The sequence below is a fragment of the Callionymus lyra genome, chromosome 15, assembly GCF_982586985.1.
Source record: "Callionymus lyra chromosome 15, fCalLyr1.hap1.1, whole genome shotgun sequence".
NCBI classification, from domain to species: Eukaryota; Metazoa; Chordata; class Actinopteri; order Syngnathiformes; family Callionymidae; genus Callionymus; species Callionymus lyra.
In genome coordinates, this window is record NC_141832.1 from 21,227,684 (window position 1) to 21,246,894 (window position 19,211).

The following is a 19,211-nucleotide window of genomic DNA, read 5'->3' on the forward strand; positions in this document are numbered from 1 at the left end:
GGTGCATATCTATTAGAGTTGGATATACATCTAAGATATTTCTTATGTATAAATCTTAATTAATTAAGGTATGAAGGATAAGTTGCAGCCCAGGCAATGTTGCAATAACTAATACATGGGAACAAAAAACTATAATATAATGTTAAATAGGCTGAAGAGTGAATTAAGGGACACACTTTTCTCAGTATACCAAACATTATCGCTGATCTCCTGGAGACCAGATTAATATGATCAGACCATCTGAAAAAACTATCTATAATTACTCCAAGGAAATTAGAGTGTTGAACTAATTCAATTTCGTTATGATCAATGACATTTTTAGAGAAGTGTTTAACAATATTAAAATTATGAAGTTACATATTTTTATATTGAGGTATACAGTGTACAAAGGTGTGTGTACTTCTCATAAAATAATTAAATATCACTGTAACATTATTAATATAGATACATACATTTTACAGAGCAATTCTTTATAAATAAAAAAAAGGCAAACACCGATATTAATGAGTGAAACGTTTATGCAAAGAAAAAAACTGTTTGAAATTCACACAACAAATCCACCAAAAAACAACAGTATTTTCAAAATAAAGCTGAAATAATATTTTCCATCAAAAGAACTCAAATTCAAACCAAATTCGATGTTTAATAATTGTGCAATTATATATAATCAATAATCAACTTTAGTCGATTAATAAATTGAGGAAGTGCAAAAAAAAAAAAAACACTTTTCAGTGATTATAAACTTATCTGCTGAAGACTCAAAACTCATGGCTGAAGAAAGGATGAGTCAGCGCTTTCACGGCAGAAATGCGGCAGCTCGGTTTGAAGGTCAGGAACTCCTAGAGAAGGAAGATGCTAACATGGAGCCGAAAAGGAACACGAGTGTGGACATGATCTTACTAAAAGTAGATCTTGTGCAACAGGGTCTTCCAAAATGTTGGTGTGACAATTCTGTCTTCCTCGCTGGAAGAAGTAGAGAAAAGGACTTCCCGTGGGCCAGTCCTCCTGCTCGGGGAAACCGATGACACTGATGGAGAAAAAAATGTAGATGATGCTAAAGGTTGCTGCAGGGAAATGATAAAACTCACTCAAATATTTTCTGCAGCTGATGTAGTTCAGTGACGCCCTGGAACAGCGGTCTGAGGGATTCAAGCAGTTAAAGATGTAGATGTTATCTTGGAAAGTCATCCAGACCTGAGCAGGAACATCTCAGCAAAGATGCACCCGGCGCTCCAGGTGTCCACCGAGGACATGTACTCGGCGTTCAGCAGGACCTCCGGCGCGCGGTACCAGAGTGTCACCACCTGGAGGCGACGGAGAGCGCGTGAGGAACACGGGGGGGAGACGGTCCAGGATGTGTCGCCTCACTCACGCCCGGGGTCAGAGCGACGTTGAAGGTGTAGAGGCGGGCCAAGCCGAAGTCCGCGATCTTCACTTCGCCCCGGCTGCCGACCAGGACGTTCTCCGGCTTCAGGTCGCGATGCAGAATCATGTTGGTGTGCAGGAAGTCCAGACCGCTCAGCAGCTGGACCATCAAGTGCTGGTCAGAAGAGAACCATTATATCTCCGGTAAAATAAGTGACAGCATAAGAAGGTGTCCCGACCTTGATGCAGTCCTTGTGGAGTCCATGGGCAGAAGCCTTAGACAGGTACGTGGACAGATCCTGGTCCAGATACTCCAACACAAATGTGAAGTTCAAGTTTCTTCCTAGAGTTTCAGTCGACGCATCGAACAACCTGCGCAGTCAGAATAAAGACTTAAAACAAAATAGAAAAAAGAGGAAACATTTATTTTTGATTGAACCAAACTTTTTTTTATGTATAAAGTTTCCACAATTTGTTAACCAGTATTAAAGTAGAAAAAAATCATTTTTATAAATTGATTTTTTTCGCTTTCAAATTATACAATCTTTTTTATTTCACCAAAGAAAAGAATCAAAGAGATTATTAGAAATAAAGACAATAAATAGTGGCTAACAATGGGACAATAGTTTTTCTTTTTCAGAAACTCTTTAAATATTTTTCATGGATTCAACTAAAGCAGCTTTATTTATTTCCCCAAAACAACTTAATATTGGTTGATGAAGATATGTTTACATTTCTTTAAAAAATTCGTTGAATCAGAAACCATATATATTAAAGGACAATAGGATGATTATTTTATTAATTTCAAGAATATATTTTCATATTTTGTTTAAAACAAAAGAAAGGACATTCAAATGAAGTCACTAAAATCACTTGTTTAATTTTTTTCATAGAATTTGCTTTGCTATATTTTGATCCAAATATATAGATTGAGATTTAGATTCTCAAGTTTTATTTTAAATTAATTTTACTAAATTTAATTTTTAAATGAACATTTTTGTTCCAGTTTAACTTGAGTAGACACTAGAGAGGGAATGATCTGACAAAAAAACATATATATTACTTGACTATATTAGGATGGTTGAAGTCCTTCATCATCCGCAACAGCGACACCTCGCGGATGATTGACGTCTGGACTCCCGTGTCCGGCGACCCTCCGAGGACGTAAAACTTCTTGACCGCCAGGAGGCGCTGTGACCCTCCGACCTCTCTGGCCTTGTAGACCTCAGCGTAGGTGCCTTGACCCACCAGAGCCAGCAGCTCGTACTCCAGGCCCCCGGGAAGTGTAGCCATGGCCTCCAATAACTCACACCCTAATGCCGTCAAATAAGTTAGGAATAAATAAATATTTATCTTCTTTTTTTGTCAACATTTTTAAATTATTCATATAAGCTAGCTGAGAGACGTACAAGTTAGCTAACTACTCATGCTAATAACAACGGGCAATTTTAAAATAACACAAATTAACGACTAAAAAACAAGTGTTAATGATATTTATAAATATATTATATTCATAAAGTGTACCTCATTCACGAGTCTTGAGTTCGACGGAAAGTGTTGAGTCTCTTGTTAGACCCCAATGTAAAACACATGGTGCGTTCAGGGACACGAGGGACAATGTGTTCATTACTATCTGCCAGCCTTAATTAGAAATGACTGATTTTAATTTTATTGAATAAATATTATAGAATCTAAGATGTTAAAAATATTTTAAGGAAATAGAAGTAAAATAAAAAGGACAAGAACATAGTTACAGCAGCTCAATTTACACATAGAAAAATAAAGTTATACACAGAACACAAAATTATACACATTAAAATGACAAAATATGTATAAAAACTGTACATACAAGAGTGTACATAAGTTGCATATATAAGGTGGCAATAAGAGTACCTGAGCTGTGGCCAGATCACCCCAAAAGGTCAGTCTCCGCGGGAGATAAAGACGACCCTGACCCTTCTTGTAGAGCGAATCGGTGTTGTCAGCCCAGTCCAGTTTATTGTTAAGGTGAACACCCAGGTACTTGTGATTTGTCACTCTCTCCTTGTCCTGACAGACACCCCACGATGGCAGCATCATCGGAGAACTTTTGGAGGTGGCAACCGTCAGTGGAGCTCCTAAAGTCCGATGTGTACCGGGTGAAGAGGAAGGGTGAGAGCACAGTGCCTTGGGGGGCACCCGTGCTGCAGACCACCATGTCGGACACACAGTCCTGCAGCCTCACAAACTGGGACAGGGACCACACAGGAAGTCTTCCACAGGGTGGGTAGTCATGCCAGACAAAAGACTTGGGTTGAAGATGGAGCAGACCACCTGGTCTGCACAGTCCCTAAAGAGTCTGGGGCTGATGCCATCAGGACCCGCAGCTTTCCTGGCTTTAGTCCTCTTCAGCTGCACTCTCACCTGATCCACCATGGTTGGAGGAGGGCAGAACCAGCAATAATTATTAACAATAGTTATTGTGTCTTCTGGGTCAGACACAGGGGTAGTACCGGACTCCTCAGTGAGTCATTTTAAGTCACACTCGGAACCATAGAAAAACACAACCAAGGAACACATGAGGAGTGGTTTATTTTGGACTGATGGTCTCGACATAATCAAAAGAATTGCATCCAACGTATTGATCATATGCTTCAGATGTCAAACAGAAGGAAACAAAGTTAGGCACCAAGTGTTAAAATAAGTATTTTACAATATTAGCGTTCAAACCGTTGTTTAGAGGAACCTCTAGAAGGGTTTTTTTTTTTTTTAAACGTTACATTTAAGCTGTTCTCGATTGTTACGAGGACTTCAAGTTGAAACAACAAACAACATGCATGAGTGAGCTTCACAGATTAACTCATTTTAGGACCAGAAAGGTCAAGTGCTGAGTCACACGGGTACAAACATGACTCGAGTCGACGGCAGATGTCGTTTAACAAAAACGATACGTAGATGCACCGACATCATCGTTGATTCTGAGGTACATCCAAATGTTTTCCTACGTTTCGCTCACTCGTCTTTGAGTTTTTCCTTCATGTATTTGGTTTTCTTGGCCAGTTGAATGGTGTCGAGGTGCAGGTTGCGGTTCAGGATGACGGAACCACAGGTCAGCGCTCCGGCGAGGGCGCCGGCGAAGCCGCACAAGAACACGTCTTGACCTGCAACAGGTGAGAATGACGTGAGATAGATGGAAATGTATAGACGGAGAGCAAGATGGAAGGGACTGACCTGTCAGGTAGAGGTTCTTCAGAGGAGTCTGGGGTCTCACTGTAGCGTTGACATCCGGACGGAAGCGGTCGACGCCGTGATCCGCTCCGTAGATCTCACCCTTAGGTGCGCCGATGTAGTGGGTGTTCGTGATGGGCGTCCCCGCGTCTACGAACTCAATCTGGACGCACCGAAGAATTAATCAAAGCTATATTCCATTTTATAACTTTTATCAAGATGTATCGTAACTTGCCTTGTCTCGGGTGATTTTGGGGAAAACCCCCAAAACCACGTCCACGATGGAGTCGATGAACATCTGCTTCAGCTCTTTGTACTCCGGACTTCTGTTGGTCGGCTTGTCGTCCTTCCAGTCCTCGAACCACTTGTAGCTGGCGAAACTGACCAGGCTCAAGGTGGACTTGCCTGAAAAGAGACAAGAGATAAAGTTTTTCAAAAACAGAAGAAGAATGTGTGACGGTGAACCTACCAGGTGACCTCTGCTCCCAGGTGGAATCTTTTGCTGAAGGCGAGGCAACAAACAAGATGGGCACATTTTTAGCAGACTCCTCCCGGTCCCCGCCATTGTACTTTTCCATCCTGGAAATAAAAAATGCATGAGTTGGATTAAAAATATCATGACATTAAGTGTATTTTTTTAATCTATTTTCAGCATTAAAGGTGTAAATTCAAAGTGAAAACATTATTATATTTATTGAGCTTTAAAAAAACAATACTGGAAATATCTGTATACATCACAACAAAAGATGACCATAGAATATGCATTTCAATAAATTTAACAAATAAAAAAGATAACATTTTTAGAAGACTCCTTTCCTTGTTTTTGCGTTTTTTTAAATTATAGAATAAAGTAAAATCATGTTTCTCATTTTTCTCACATTTTTCACATCTATCCTTGAGTATATTTAAATTTCTATAGTATTTTAAGTATCCTTTCATAATATTTACGCTTGAAAATGTGTTCTGTTACAAATTGAATCCAAGTGTTTAAGACTCAATCAGTAGTGCTCAAGTAGTGTTTTGGCTCCCCCAAGTGTCGAACTAGTGTAAATACAATGTAGTAAATGCTTCGTTTCTCCGATTCTGTTTTTCTTGAACCAACAAAGAACCGTTATCTAAACAGTTTCTGGTTTTTTTTCTTCCAAGAAAAAGGCTCTCAGTGCTTCATACCACAAAACTTCCACTGACTCATCTGTAAGGAAGTTTTGGGGTCACATGAAACTTTCTGGACGGCTCGTTATGTAGTGAAGAACAAGGTTAAAATAACAGATAGTTTATTACTTAAGTCATGATTGACCAAAACTATCATTACTGAGAATATGAAAAAATAAATAACTGGGTCAAAATGTAACATATTGTTGCTTTAAGGTGATTTATTGTTCTGAAGTGTATGGTTTTTTACATTATTAACTTAACATTAAACAACTTATAACTAACTAAATTAATTTAAAAAAAAACTTACAATTCATCCAAGTTATTCTCAGCAAAGATCCAGTAGTTGTCTGCCTTCAGGCCTAGCTCCTCCTTGGTGCCGTTCAGTCCCAGGAAGACGCTGAGACCCCCCTCGCCATTTTTCATCATGCTCAGCTGCTCACGGATCGCTGCGAGGAAAAGTGAGTATTTCTTTATTAAAAAACCGAAGCAGCTGGTAAAACTAACAACACGATAGCAGATGTTAACAACTATAGTTTGTCAATATTGAGTCAGTCTTTGTGATACACATACGTTAATGGTACGTTAATGTTCAAGACAATGATTCAGACTCTGTTCAACTCAGCATCAGTAGCAGGAACTAAGCACATGTCTTATTTATTATGCTGTAAATACCAAATACCAAATCTATACCAAATATCTATTCATTATATTACAGCATGTCGTTCTTTTGTCTGTAAAACTTCCTCATCACCCCCATTTTTGATACTTATACTCTGGTTGTCGTACTTCTTTTTTAAATATTCCAGAGTCTGTTACCACAGTTATAAACCAGAGATTACCGTCAACAAGCCACTAACAAGGAGATGAGACACAACATGGGGATGCTAAATGAAAACAAGAGCAAACATGCTGAAATAATTTAGGTTGACCAAAACGAGACGACATTGTTAACATTTGCAGCTTTCACATTGACAAGGGACCACAGTGGTGTGTTCAAGGACTAAGTAGGAACAGATAAAGGTGCATTCAATAGCGTTGAACAAAATCAATTCACGACAAACAAACGTTAACTAAATGGAAGAAATCAAACTGTACGTTTTCCTTTTTTTGCTGTATTGTAAACAAAGAATTATTGAGTCTTTAGGGCAAAATTAAAGGAAGAATATGATATTTTCTGGTGTGTGTTCCTTGACTTCATAGTCCCCAAAGTTAATGTGGGAAACCAAGTTTTTGTTGTTAATGTGTAGTGATAAAAATGTACAACCTTCACACAGAAACACATTAAAGCTGGATTAAAATCAAAGAGCCTTTGCTTCTCAAACATATCTTTTACTTGTACTTATATTGGCCTTGTTGGTTCAGTACAGCCTCCAACAACAGTTTAACACCCGGTCAAACGTGCTGCTGGTACTAACCCGGCATGTTCTGGAGCTCTTTGGGAAGCAGCTTCTGGTAGGTGTTGAATATCCCGGCGTTAGAGATGACCATGGGTGCTTTGATGTGAACTTCCTCCTGACCCTTCATCACACTCACACCTGAAGATGAATGAACATGAACATGAGTATTACCCACCAGCCCTCTGGGATCTTCAGTTCTGCACCCACCACACGCCTCCTGAGCGTCATTGAACAAGATCCTGTTGACCGGAGCGCGGACCAGAACGGCACCCCCCGCCTTCTCGATAATGGGGATCATGTGGAAGGCGATCTCGGTGGCGCCACCTCTAGGGTACCAGGCTCCGTTGAGGTAGTGCGTCACCAACAGGCTGTGCATGGCAAAGCTGGCTTCCTTAGGGATGTTACCTGGCAACCGTGAGCAACGACAGGAAAAGTTAAGACACAAAGATCTTAAATTGTCGATTCAAGGTCATACCGTAGGTGCCGAAGATGTAGGAGAACACCGCCCTCAGGTCCTTGTTGTCGGTCAGCTCGTTGACCACCTCGGTCAGGCTGCGGGGGGCCACCTTGAAGAAGTAGGACAGATGTTTGGCCAGGCCGCTGTACACCAGGAGCTTGGCGACAGGGGAAGGAAGGAGCTTCAACATCGCCATGAGCCAGATGCCACGTCCCGCTTTCTGCCAACAAAAACCCAATTTCTTTCATTAAAATCTCAGTTTATGGATAAGTGGAATCACGCTATCTACAGTAGAATCACGTGTCTGCAGATCAAATGTGGCCCAATCTGATTAAGATGAAGCAACAGTTGTTGAACTTTGACCTTTACTCGAGAGGAATATCAGTGAAAACATGGACAGGCAGAGGATAAAGTGCAGTTTTCACACCATGTTAACCTAAGATCAAGATAACCATCAATAAAACCTGATACTGAACACAACTTTGGCTACATGGTCGTCATGTTTAGAAGATTTAGCAGAAAAATGACTATTCAGACACACATTTTGCAAGTGAATACAAAGTCCACGGTCACTAACAAAGGCGATGAAGAAAAAGGTTTTTCCACATTCTCTCATGAATGTTTGCAAGTTGTAAGACATGTTGATGGATGATGTACTGACTGCTGTTGACTTGCCTACACAAACCTGTTTTCGGTAGTAACCGTGTGCATGTGAATGTAAACTTGTAGGACTGGATCGAACATATTCACATGCAACCCTTAACTGTAGCTTTGATGGACATGAACTCGTAACAACACTTGCCAAGTGTCCTGGAATCAATTATGAAGTAGAAGCTCTGATCCAGTTAAGTGTGCGACATAAAGTTAAGTGCATTCCTTAAATAAGGCCGTTATCCTTACAAGATAGGAAGTATGACATTAGTAAGGACTGTTTTTAATAAATCTGAGAAGATTTCAACACAAGTTACATAATCAGGAATATGACGCAACAATACTTTGCTGCTGACCTTTGTGATTTTAATCATCATTATGACTTTTGGTTGTATAAATAACAATCAAAATTAATCGACTGTGTACATTTTATTTTATTTTAAAAATCAAGTAAATACAATATAAACTTAAAAGAGTGCATTTCCAGAAGAAAATGCAGTGTGAATTCTGACCCTGCTGTGCTGTGAAAGTAGTAGTGGAATAAGTATTAAATGTAGAAGAAGTGGAATTAGTAGTTAAAGTAGAAGAAGTAGAAAAGTAAAAGTAGCAGTAGAATTAGTAGTAAAAGTAGAAGTATTAGTAGTATTAGTAGTAGAAGTAGTAGTGGAACTATTAGTGGAATTAGTAGTAAAAGTAGAAGTAGTAGAAAAATAAAGGTAGTAGTAGAATTAGTAGTAAAAGTAGAAGTATTAGTAGTATTAGTAGTAGAAGTAGTAGTGGAATTAGTAGTTAAAGTAGAAAAAGTGGAATAAGTAGTAAAAGTAGAAGTAGTAGAAAAATAAAAGTAGTAGTAGCATTAGCTTCCCAGCATTCACACAATAACATAAATATTTGCTGTAATTTGCACGAAATTTAAAAAGTTAAAAATTGAAAATTATTATTATACAAAATAGTTATTAACCAAATAAATAAGAGCACAGAATTAAAAAGTTGATTTTTCAATTTATATTTTTTAAGTCTAAGAACCTTCTCAGTTGTTAAAAGTTGTTCCTCGTTCATTTATGTATTAAATTCAAACACTGAAGCAAGTTTTATATGGATTTCTTCAAAGGGAAGCAAACCAATCACAGTCTTTTCAGGATTATGGGAGCACCGGTCTTTAAGGTGTCCAGGTCGTAACATGATGACAAGCGTCTATCATCTCAACAAGTAGGAGGCTATATTTAATCTTACTCTATAAACATCACCTTTGACATCCTCAGGTACTCGTCAATGGCCTTCTCCTCTCCCGGGAAACACTTCTTCAGCTCGTCAGGGAAGCGGTTTCTGCCACTATAGATGGGATACTGACGTCGGTTCTCCGGAGGTCCGATCACAACCTGGTCGTATGGGTTTTCTAGTGGATCCCACTGCAGCTGCCCGTTGGTCAACTGGTTCAACATGCAGAAGAACGGCTTGTGATCCTGCAAGTCTCCGATGTAATGAATTCCTAACAGAAGACTCGGATGAAAACAATTGTATTCTCATTCTAGCACTTCATTGCTGGATGTTGACTCACCGACATCGAACTCAAAGCCTTTCTCCGTGAAGGTATGACAACAGCCTCCTGCACGGTCGTGCTGCTCCAGGACAAGGACTTTTTTCCCGACTCTGGCCAGCAGAACTGCCAGACCGAGGCCACCGATCCCGCTGCCAATGATAACAGCATCCAAATTGTCAGGGACCTTACTGGCCAGGAAACCTGTGGACGGGGACGACACGGTTACTCACTGGCAACTGTTGGTACTAGAGTTACGGTTTTCAAATAAACAAAGTTGAATAAAAAAAAGGTTGTTCACTTTTCTAAGGTAAAAATGTTGATTTAATTGAACAAGAAGCTGATGGTATCATCATTGATTCCCTGACTTTAATGTAACAATCATAATTCATATTTCAAAATGTTCTATTATAGAAAATAGATCAGCAACATAAAACAACAATAATAACCATTGAAGTAATTTTTTTTTACACATTTTCTGACATTTAATCTGGGTTTTTTTACATTACAATGTGTTTAATGCCCTTTGCTTTTTATTATATATAGCAACGGAAATGAGGGTCAAGAAAGGTGCATCAAATGAAATGCATTTATATTATTATTGTTATTATTAAATAAAAAAACAATAGAACGGTTTCACTTTAATAAAACAACTGCATTAAGCTATACATTTATAAGGGTCATTTTTCAACGATGTAAAAAAAATAAGGTGACGTAATTTTTTCCAAACATATAATTATGCAGCCACTACTGTAACATCCGGGTTTTTACAGATATTTAAAGTTTTTGTTCATTTTTTTTTTTTATTTCCAAAATGTACAGCAGCAAACACGAATAGCCATGATGTCTTTATTATATATAAAAAATATATAAAATATTTAAAGCTTGAATAACTTTTCAACTACGTTTTCCCTGAATTTATACAGTACTTTCGCATGCATGTGTAATTTTTTTTTTATAGTTTTGTTAGTTTTATGTAGTTAATAATCACTTTTGAAAGACATTATGTAACACAAATGAAGGTTTTTCAACTCACCCTGTTTCAACACTTTATTTTTCTCCTTCCGGTCGTGGACCATGGGTTTGAGGGGCTCCCGGGTGTCCGCCTCAAACGGGTTCGGTCCTGCCGAGCTGACATATTTGAAAATAAAGGCGACCAGTGCGATGGTGAGAATGGCCACAGTGATCCACATTGTGACAGTTGACCACCAGGCTGGAGCCACAAGCTGCACGTCTTCCGTGCTGGCGCCACTAAATACCGCCCCGCGCCGCGTGTCAATCAAGAATCTCAGCCAATCAGCAGGTCCTCAGTGGGTCCGAGCGACCAATCGTCGTCAAGTAAATAAGCGTCATCACGTTCAGTGGGTTGTGTAGACGGTACAGTATTGTTCTGGCTGACCTTGTGCATCGACGCCTAAATATAACTGTTTAATTATTTTGTTTAGCTTCACAAGTAACTACATGATTTTGTATTGTCATCTTATTTGTTTAATAAACGTTACAGGGTTGCTTATTATATATCATTCCCAAAACAACTATTTTAAACATTTAAAGCAACTGAAGATCTGTAAATACTGTGATGATACACTAGTTTTCTGCACTTTTGGAATAACTTTGTCAGATTATTGATGTAAAGTCAGTTCAAAAGTTAAGCAGTCAACTCATGCTGAAGTACAAACTATTTTTTCCTGTGTTCGTCATATTTATAAATGTTTTCCATCTCAGTAACTGTGAATATTAATGACATATTTGATGCTTTTTACCATTTTACTAAACGTGCTAATATATGTTTCACTGTAATTGTTATTTAGTTGGTGCTTGGTTCTTTGTGTGTTACATTATAGTTTTATATCATAAGCATTTACAAAAATGGCAATAAAAGTTTGATTCTGAAATATTGTATTAACTGCTTCAAATAAAACTTTCAGAAAAACGTATATGAACCTGTAGATTTCATTTATTTCCATTTCAAAAATTGCCTGTAGTTTGACAAACGTTCATGTTCAGTTTGGAAGAAATGCATCCCATCACTCCCCCCTACAGTTTGCTTGAATCATGAATCATTTTGAAGTTCCAACATCCACTCGAGGTGTAAACTTATGTTCAAGCCGTTACAGAAATGTTTTGTTGGTTTATTTAATTCATGGGCAACTTTACTACCTGCACGGTTGCATAACAAATGTTGCTTTTTCGAGGCAGAAAATATCTGGAGGAAACCGGCAAAGCATTGGAGATGATCAGCGTGTCAAAGTCTAGGGAGGGGGGGCACGAGTGGACATTGGAACAGTGGTGTGACTTTATCAAGATTTGTGATTTCAAATCTGATCCAGGACGTTTAACACATGAGGTAAGCGGTCTGCAACTTCTGTGGCCACAACTGTGGATCCAAACATCCTTCCGTTGGTGCAGTGAGCAGGGAAGAACTGTAGACAATTAATTTCAAGAAATAAATTACTTTAACTGTGGCAAGAACAATCAGAAGCCCTTATCTGGTGTCAGCTTTTGGTATTTATTACCCGTTCTCATTCAGTTTCATCATTAAAATATTTGTGATCATTTATTCTTTTTTTAATCTCTAAAACCTATGATGACAGATTCATTTAACTGCAAAAAAAAAAAAAAAAAAGCACTGCCATGACAAGGAAGTAACATAAAAACAATTGTATCGATTCTGCATGTTTTGGGCATTCGAAAACAATATTTCATGATGTTTAGTTGCTATGCCGACAGAGTGATCTGGTGCACTGCTGCTCGCCGTGTCCGTTTGGTACAATCGAGACAGTTTGGATGTTAGACGCAGGATCTAAGATGGCTTAAGGTCCATGTGAAGGAAGGGAAAAGAACGGGACACCGCTCTCTGGCTCCCCTGCCTGGCAGCGGTAGTGCAGTTCAAAGTTCGAGAAGGTCAAATGTAAAAGTTAAATGGTCCAGTGGATTGATTTTTTTTTTTTTTTCCTGACGGAAGAAAGAACCATTTCATGCGTCAGTTGGTTGGCATGGCGGCGCACTCTCCTGGTCAGTTAGAAACACTTCAATACTGCATCCCAGGAGGTCATTGAAGCACCAGTCCAACCTGGGGGAAAACACAAAACAATATTAAGATCACTTTGGTCATTTTAGAGGAGTCTCATTTCTGGACATACAATTCTACTTTTCTACTAATGATTGGATTAAAGTAGTTTAAAATATTTGAAACAACCCATTAAGATAAAGAGTAATTTATTTTTTATAAGGGAATAGATGGCGTGGCCATTTAGGTATGACAAATTATGTAGTCTAGTGTAAGTCTTTTATATGGACGTAAAGAATGATTAAGTATACAGTGTGTCATAGTACACATGTTGTTACACATTAAAACTGAATATTAAATGGCACCTCATGGGTTTTTTTGGAAATTTTGTGTCACCATTCGCATTTTTCTGACTCGACTCATCCGCTTTCCGGCCCACATATTTTCCAAGTCAAATCAGTCTTTGTGAAATCGTTCTTCGTGTCATACAGAGAGAAAATGTACCGCAACATCAAATCAATACACAAGCTCTTGAAAAAAGTACTCCAGTGCCCTACTGGTTCTATTAAACTTGAGAAATACCACGTCTCAATAGTAACTCAAGTGTTTGCCGCCATCTGTAAATATACTCATTTTCATAACGAGAAAGAGACGTTCATTTCACCTTGAAAAGTAAATATAATTTAGTTGCAGTTACATTTATATTGTTCTGAGTAACATACTAAGGTTAAAGACAACCCGTTTCCTATTTGAAGGAAGGCTGCACACTTTATCAGAATAAGACCTGCTATCGTATTAAATGTTAAATAATCTTTCGCCTTTTCTCCGTGAAAAATATTCAGCCTAAAAGTGAGTGTTTATGCAACTTAAAGCTATGTCGAAATGTAGTAAAAGTAAAGATAATTTACACCTTATGCAGTGGTGTAAAGTATCCACAAAAGAATTTACTTTGAAAGTACAGATGATCAATAGCAGTACTCCAGCAGTTACAAAGTATTTTGTACTCAACTCTCCACCTCAAGTTACAAATGGCACATTACTTTATGAAAATGCATATTGTTTATCACGATAAGTATTTTCAATTCAATTACCAAAATGCAAGACAGGTGCAGCCATGTAACAAGTTAAAGGACTATTGACTTAATTGTTAGTCTCTATAAATAGGAATGTTATTTAAAAGTCAGAAGATTCTAATTAAATGATTTTAGGGAATGTTACCTTGTCTGAACCCATGCTGGGACACTTCCAATTGTACAGATAATACTGTAGATTGCCGTCACCGATGCCGAACTTAAGCTTCTCCAGGAAAGTCTTGTTTTCCATTAGATCCAGTGCATTGAAGACGTCAAATCCTTTCTGCATTCACGAAAAAAAAACAACTTTAGTTTGAGGCATTGGTGAATTCTCCCGGGCGAGTAGCTACGTACAGATTTGGCCAGGACGAGAGCGTCCGACATCAGGTCGAGGAGCGGTATGGTGGTGTGCACGTTGTAAAAGGAGTATGCAGCCTTTAGACTGCGGTGCAGCGGGTGGTTCATAATGGTGGAGGGCAGCGTGTAGAAACTGATCATATCTGTCACTTTGCCATTATTCTGAGGAGAAGATTAACACACAGTTAAGTGTGCCAGTGTTTCTCAAGACTTTTGTCTCAGAGATGATTTACCTCCACTAAGTAGGTGTCGATGATGTTTTCCCTGGGCAGCAGCCAGTGTTCCACCTCTTCCTGGTTCATTACAGGCACCAGATGGAACTGGCTCAGATACTCTCGCAGGAGACGATGAACAACAGGCACATCTTTTTTGGTCATCGTCCGGAGACCTTGAGTTTTTGGTGCCTTGATACAACAAGACATTTTTGTTTAACAAAAAAAATCTGTAAGAACCTTGTTTTAGAGTGCATATGGATAAAACGGTAGAAAATGGCCAAAATATGAATTTAAGACAAGTGCAATTTAAACCTAAATTATGTTTGATCTTTTCTATTAAAATAAATCACCATGATGTTTTTGAGAATAAACTTTAGGTCACAGGGTCAAACTGATGGCTCGGGGGCAAAATCTGGCCTGCCAAGTCCTTTTAAGTGGCCAGTTGTACAACCAATTGATTTTAAAAACAGAATAATAAAGTTTTTATATTGTGACCCATTCATATTCCAGTGTGTGTCAAGTTGAGAGACAAAGACTTCCAATTACTGTAAAACTGATTGAAGCGTTTGGTAATAAAGGACGATGGGATGATTAAAATAGACTGATATTATCTTTTCATTTCTTTGGATGCCAGGTCGGGTTCATACTTCCGGTTTCAGGCAGTGAAAAACACCCTTACTTTGTGCGATTAAACATGCTTTACACAGGGCTTTAAATGACTAAATTGTACAATACAAATTACAATTAAAGTGTTGCATTACAGAGTAAAGTGTTAATAGCAATGACTGACATACCTCTGACAGACGGTACAACTTCATGGTTCTCTGCATCGTCATGTTCCTGCTCAGGTGAGAGAACTTCACCTCGATAAGTTTCCTGGGGTTCAAAGAACGATGCCAGTACCTTCACAAAAAACAAGAATAATCGTCAATTTAATGAAGTTGATATCATTTAATAGTTTTTTTTTTAGAATTACCTGCATGTGCCCACAGGTTTGGGCAGTACCACCCCCGCGGTGTAAACAGCTTGAAAAATGCCCTGCAGGTTGACACGTCTAGTGATCTCCCTGATCAGAACTGGGGCCACTCGTTTGGACCGAAGCTTCTTGTGGACGCACAGGAAGTTGATCTCAACCATCTTCTTCTCTCTACAAAACAAAAGTTTAAGTTAATATCTCACGTCGACGGATCAGACTTGAGCTACACATTCCATGAGTAACGTACACATCATAGATATGGATGGTCGCAGGAATGGCACTGATGAAACCAACCAGCTTCTGGTTCGAGTTAACCCTCACGCCGCAGTGCCACTGGGGTAACCAGCCGGGTGGACGCAGGGCCCTGGAGAGAGGAAGCGGATGTTAACACCTTAAATAAACAGATCAAACCATTTTTTGGATTCCTTTTAAATTACCAGAGTAAGAATTCCGGAGAGTAGTCGAATCGAAACATGTTATCGTCGTCCTCCACATAGTTCTCATTGAGAAGAGTGTAAAGCTCCTTCAGCTGATGGATAAAGTACATTTAGGGTCTGGAAATATAGTAAAATATTTTTTTCTACATCAATAAACCCTTACCACAGCCGAACTCCCCAGGTCCAGCGTGTCCCAGCAGAAGCCTTGTGGGAGACTGTAAGGCTCCTCTCGGATTTGGTCCTTGTCGGGTTCAATGGAGCCATGCGATGTCACAGTTTCCCCTGAAGGACACAGAAACGGTTACATCAAATTGAACTGAAGAAGTAGCTGAACACAAAGTGAATCCTTTTACCAAGCTTAGGAACTGGTTGCGTGTCCCAGAACTGGTAACTTCTCCGGGTGGCCTCCTCCATAGTTTTGGCTGGTCCTTGTCCCACTGAGAAAAGTTCGATGGCCTTTTGTATTTCCTGCAGCTTGTCAGCCGGCAAAGAGTTCACCTGTTGGAAAGAACGTGATTAAGAACCATAAGAATTGATCAATAAGAGTAACACAACACATAGATTCCAAACTGCCATGGATTTATCAAATACAATATAAACCTGCCTGACAGTCATTATCATGTAGTAGAAAGATTCAAATATTTATATTATTTGAGATAAATTATTTAAAACTATTTCAGGAAAGAACAACATTTTTTGTTCCATAACAACACAATGAGTTTTATCTAGTCTTATGATGTAACTTGAGTCATGAGTTACAGAATATTCTGTTGCAATTATTTAATAAAAAGTCATTTTACCATTTTTAAAACTACTTGTACTCCCCATTTTGCTCACCATCAGCAGCATAGGTCTTTCTCAAACGGTGAGAAAGCTTTGGTTGCTGCAGTACTTTATGACCAGTAGGAAATACATAACCCAGCTGCTGATTGGAACACATGGATTACATAATACATTGGTAGAAATGCTTATTTTCATAGTTCTGCAATTTTGCAGAAAGAAAAAAAATGTGTTGTATATGAAAATTTGTAAATACACAAACCTCCATACTACAACCTTCTCAACCTAAATATTCTTACATTTACATCATATATAGCTTTGTAACCCATAACATAGAACTATATCATCCAATTTATAAATGTAATAGTCATCACCCCCACAATTCATACTAATAAAGGTATCACCACAATAATAACATATAGAATGACAGTAATAGTTCAAATAAATAGTTAGATTTATTTTATTTTTAGCAAAAAGAAAATAAGAAAAAAAAAAGGTAAATTGTAAATCTTTGTTTCCCTATAACCTGGATAATACATAGATGGTCTGTGAAGTTGACAAGTTGGTCAAACAAAATACTAAGAGTGACAATATGGAACAAAGTGCAAACAACGCTGAGAGTGTCAAGATGACTCCGTTATCACAAAAAAGTCCAGAACTAAATACTTACACTAAACACTTTTGTAATAAAAAAAAAATTGGACTTCACAGGACATTTAATTTTTCTTCTGCAATCTTAAAAATCGATCTGCAAATTGCAGACTGCAGACGGGTATTTTGAACACTGTAATAATATCATATAATCATAATATTTATCTCCTTTTTTTTTTTAGATATACTCAATTTTCATTTAAATATATAATGCCAGGATAATCCCCTTTACAGATGAAAATAAAGAAATGCATTTAATAAAATCAAAAACCTTGGCAAGCGGGTCTTGAGCAGCTTCTGTTGCACCAGACTTCTTTTTCCGTTTCTGCTTCCTCTTCTTCTTCTTGGCACCGGTGTCGTCGCCCATGCCCTTGTCCCTGGAAAAGTAGAAAAGAGAAAAAAACTGTCACACATCATGTTAACAAGCATACGTCAAACAATGTCATCATAAAGCAGAACATTCTATGAGTGCTAAACAAAGGAACCGCAGCGACATGTCTGGTTGTGTAAAATATCCTGTTGAACCACAACCCATTAAATAAATACACAAATTAACCAAATATACTGAACAAACAGGATATTAGGATTACAGTTTATGGATTAAAAATACTTGATTATAAGATGTACTGTACAACTAAATTTCAATAAAGTTCTCCATAAATAACTCAAACAATGTTACAAAATGAATCCAAGCATTAAGTCAGATCTGGGTTAAGGGGCAACTATCTGCCACCCCTTCTTTCAACCCATCTTTAAGCGCAAACACCGAATACTTACAGGGATAATCTCATTAGAGCCTGAGAGGGGAGTAAGGTTGAGTACTGGCCTGCATTTGCAACACCAGTGCAGATGGTGGATCACATGACCTGTGTGCGTGTGCATGTGTGCGTGTCGAAGACACAAAGACAACAAAACATTCTATGAATCCTTCCACATGCTTCCAATGGGGAAACAGGGACCAGCAGTCCAGGTTATCATACAAAAGAATGAAAACACACACGTGTGTACTGGAATAAAACAGTAATGGTGAAACAGAGAGGGGGACTTTGCAATGTTACTTGGAATCATCTTCTGTAAATAAAATGAAAGGCTGATTTTAAGGCAACCACTAAAAAAATGTTAATAAGTGATAGTATGTTTAGCTTAAAGCAGATATTTACATGGATGTCTTAATGTACTCCAGATCAACACAGAATATTAAACCACCGGATAGAATGATCATAATTCTGGTTAAATGTAATGTTTGATTACCATCTTATTCACCCAATTCTGGAGGTTGGTGGGGAATAAGGGGAAGCTAATATTTGACTTCTAGTATGATCAGTCAGACAATAGAGGTTTGACAGCTATGTTAGCCTCCGAGCTAACTTGGAAAATATTAGCTTCCATTCGCATAAGAAACCGAAACACAGTATTTCGCGTCCGTGCAGTCAATTTCAAGGATGGGTGACACAATGCAACGTTTGACCCTTTTTGTAGTTTGGACTTTTAGTTCACACTTTGTGTGTTTCTTGTTTGGTTAGCCTCCCAGCAGACTCTCTCGCCCTTACAACGCCTTGCGATTAGCTACCAAGCACGAAGCAGCAGCAGCCGTCTACGACCCGCCCATTTGTGAGACGAAAGCCAATCAGGTGGTAGATCTGACACGCAATCTTTCATCCCAGCCAATGAGAACCGAGAATGTGGGACGGCCACTATCCATACACGGGTATGTCTCTCGTTTAACTCGTTCCTACTTAGCTTTAACTAGTCTCTACATGACACGGTTTCCAACTCTCCAGTGCACGGTTTGCAGCCTCACCCGTCTTCGGAGTGGTGCTCTTCATTTTCACAGTCGCTGCAGTGTCCATGGTCTTCTACATCTTCTTTCTCGGGCAACGGTGCTGTCTCATTCTCGTCCGCCATCTTCGACCAGGAAGTGAAGAGTCACCGCATGTCCTCAA

General features: G+C 38.7%; 3 protein-coding genes across 3 annotated transcripts; all 3 read right to left on the reverse strand.

The window, feature by feature from the left end:
• Window positions 1-566: 566 nt before the first annotated feature.
• Window positions 567-2,908, reverse strand: cdk21 (cyclin-dependent kinase 21). The gene is made up of 8 exons (XM_087808631.1): window positions 2,890-2,908; window positions 2,429-2,678; window positions 1,605-1,737; window positions 1,373-1,540; window positions 1,195-1,304; window positions 1,089-1,139; window positions 901-1,027; window positions 567-839 (listed from the first exon to the last, which is right to left on the reverse strand). The coding sequence occupies exons 2-8, from the start codon at window positions 2,656-2,658 to the stop codon at window positions 759-761; spliced, it is 900 nt and encodes a 299-aa protein (XP_087664757.1). The 5' UTR covers window positions 2,659-2,678; window positions 2,890-2,908; the 3' UTR covers window positions 567-758.
• Window positions 2,909-3,916: 1,008 nt separating this feature from the next.
• Window positions 3,917-11,003, reverse strand: retsat.2 (retinol saturase, tandem duplicate 2). Its single transcript, XM_087808629.1, has 11 exons — window positions 10,806-11,003; window positions 9,791-9,973; window positions 9,480-9,721; window positions 7,600-7,801; window positions 7,332-7,529; window positions 7,143-7,262; window positions 6,035-6,173; window positions 5,042-5,151; window positions 4,808-4,977; window positions 4,576-4,735; window positions 3,917-4,505 (listed from the first exon to the last, which is right to left on the reverse strand). Exons 1-11 carry the CDS (start codon window positions 10,960-10,962, stop codon window positions 4,357-4,359), a joined length of 1,830 nt encoding a protein of 609 aa, XP_087664755.1. The 5' UTR covers window positions 10,963-11,003; the 3' UTR covers window positions 3,917-4,356.
• Window positions 11,004-11,707: 704 nt separating this feature from the next.
• Window positions 11,708-19,210, reverse strand: LOC148065324 (glycylpeptide N-tetradecanoyltransferase 1-like). The gene is made up of 12 exons (XM_087809320.1): window positions 19,070-19,210; window positions 17,540-17,645; window positions 16,191-16,335; window positions 16,001-16,119; window positions 15,838-15,929; window positions 15,648-15,764; window positions 15,401-15,571; window positions 15,219-15,327; window positions 14,443-14,613; window positions 14,207-14,371; window positions 13,998-14,135; window positions 11,708-12,842 (listed from the first exon to the last, which is right to left on the reverse strand). Exons 1-12 carry the CDS (start codon window positions 19,171-19,173, stop codon window positions 12,822-12,824), a joined length of 1,458 nt encoding a protein of 485 aa, XP_087665446.1. The 5' UTR covers window positions 19,174-19,210; the 3' UTR covers window positions 11,708-12,821.
• Window position 19,211: the final 1 nt, after the last annotated feature.

Coding starts and splice junctions, on each gene's coding strand:
- cdk21 (XM_087808631.1), bottom strand. CDS start 2,658: ATGGCTACACTTCCCGGGGGCCTGGAGTACGAGCTGCTGGCTCTGGTG. Junction 1,738..2,428: donor AACCATCCTAATATAGTCAA/GTAATATATATG, acceptor CTGACTGCGCAG/GTTGTTCGATGCGTCGACTG. Junction 1,305..1,372: donor ACGTCGCTCTGACCCCGGGC/GTGAGTGAGGCG, acceptor CGTCGCCTCCAG/GTGGTGACACTCTGGTACCG.
- LOC148065324 (XM_087809320.1), bottom strand. CDS start 19,173: ATGGCGGACGAGAATGAGACAGCACCGTTGCCCGAGAAAGAAGATGTA. Junction 17,646..19,069: donor GAGCACCACTCCGAAGACGG/GTGAGGCTGCAA, acceptor CTACTTTTCCAG/GGACAAGGGCATGGGCGACG. Junction 15,572..15,647: donor ACCATCCATATCTATGATGT/GTACGTTACTCA, acceptor TTTGTTTTGTAG/AGAGAAGAAGATGGTTGAGA.
- retsat.2 (XM_087808629.1), bottom strand. CDS start 10,962: ATGTGGATCACTGTGGCCATTCTCACCATCGCACTGGTCGCCTTTATT. Junction 7,802..9,479: donor AGTACCTGAGGATGTCAAAG/GTGATGTTTATA, acceptor TTTTGTTGGCAG/AAAGCGGGACGTGGCATCTG. Junction 4,736..4,807: donor CCAAAATCACCCGAGACAAG/GCAAGTTACGAT, acceptor CGGTGCGTCCAG/ATTGAGTTCGTAGACGCGGG.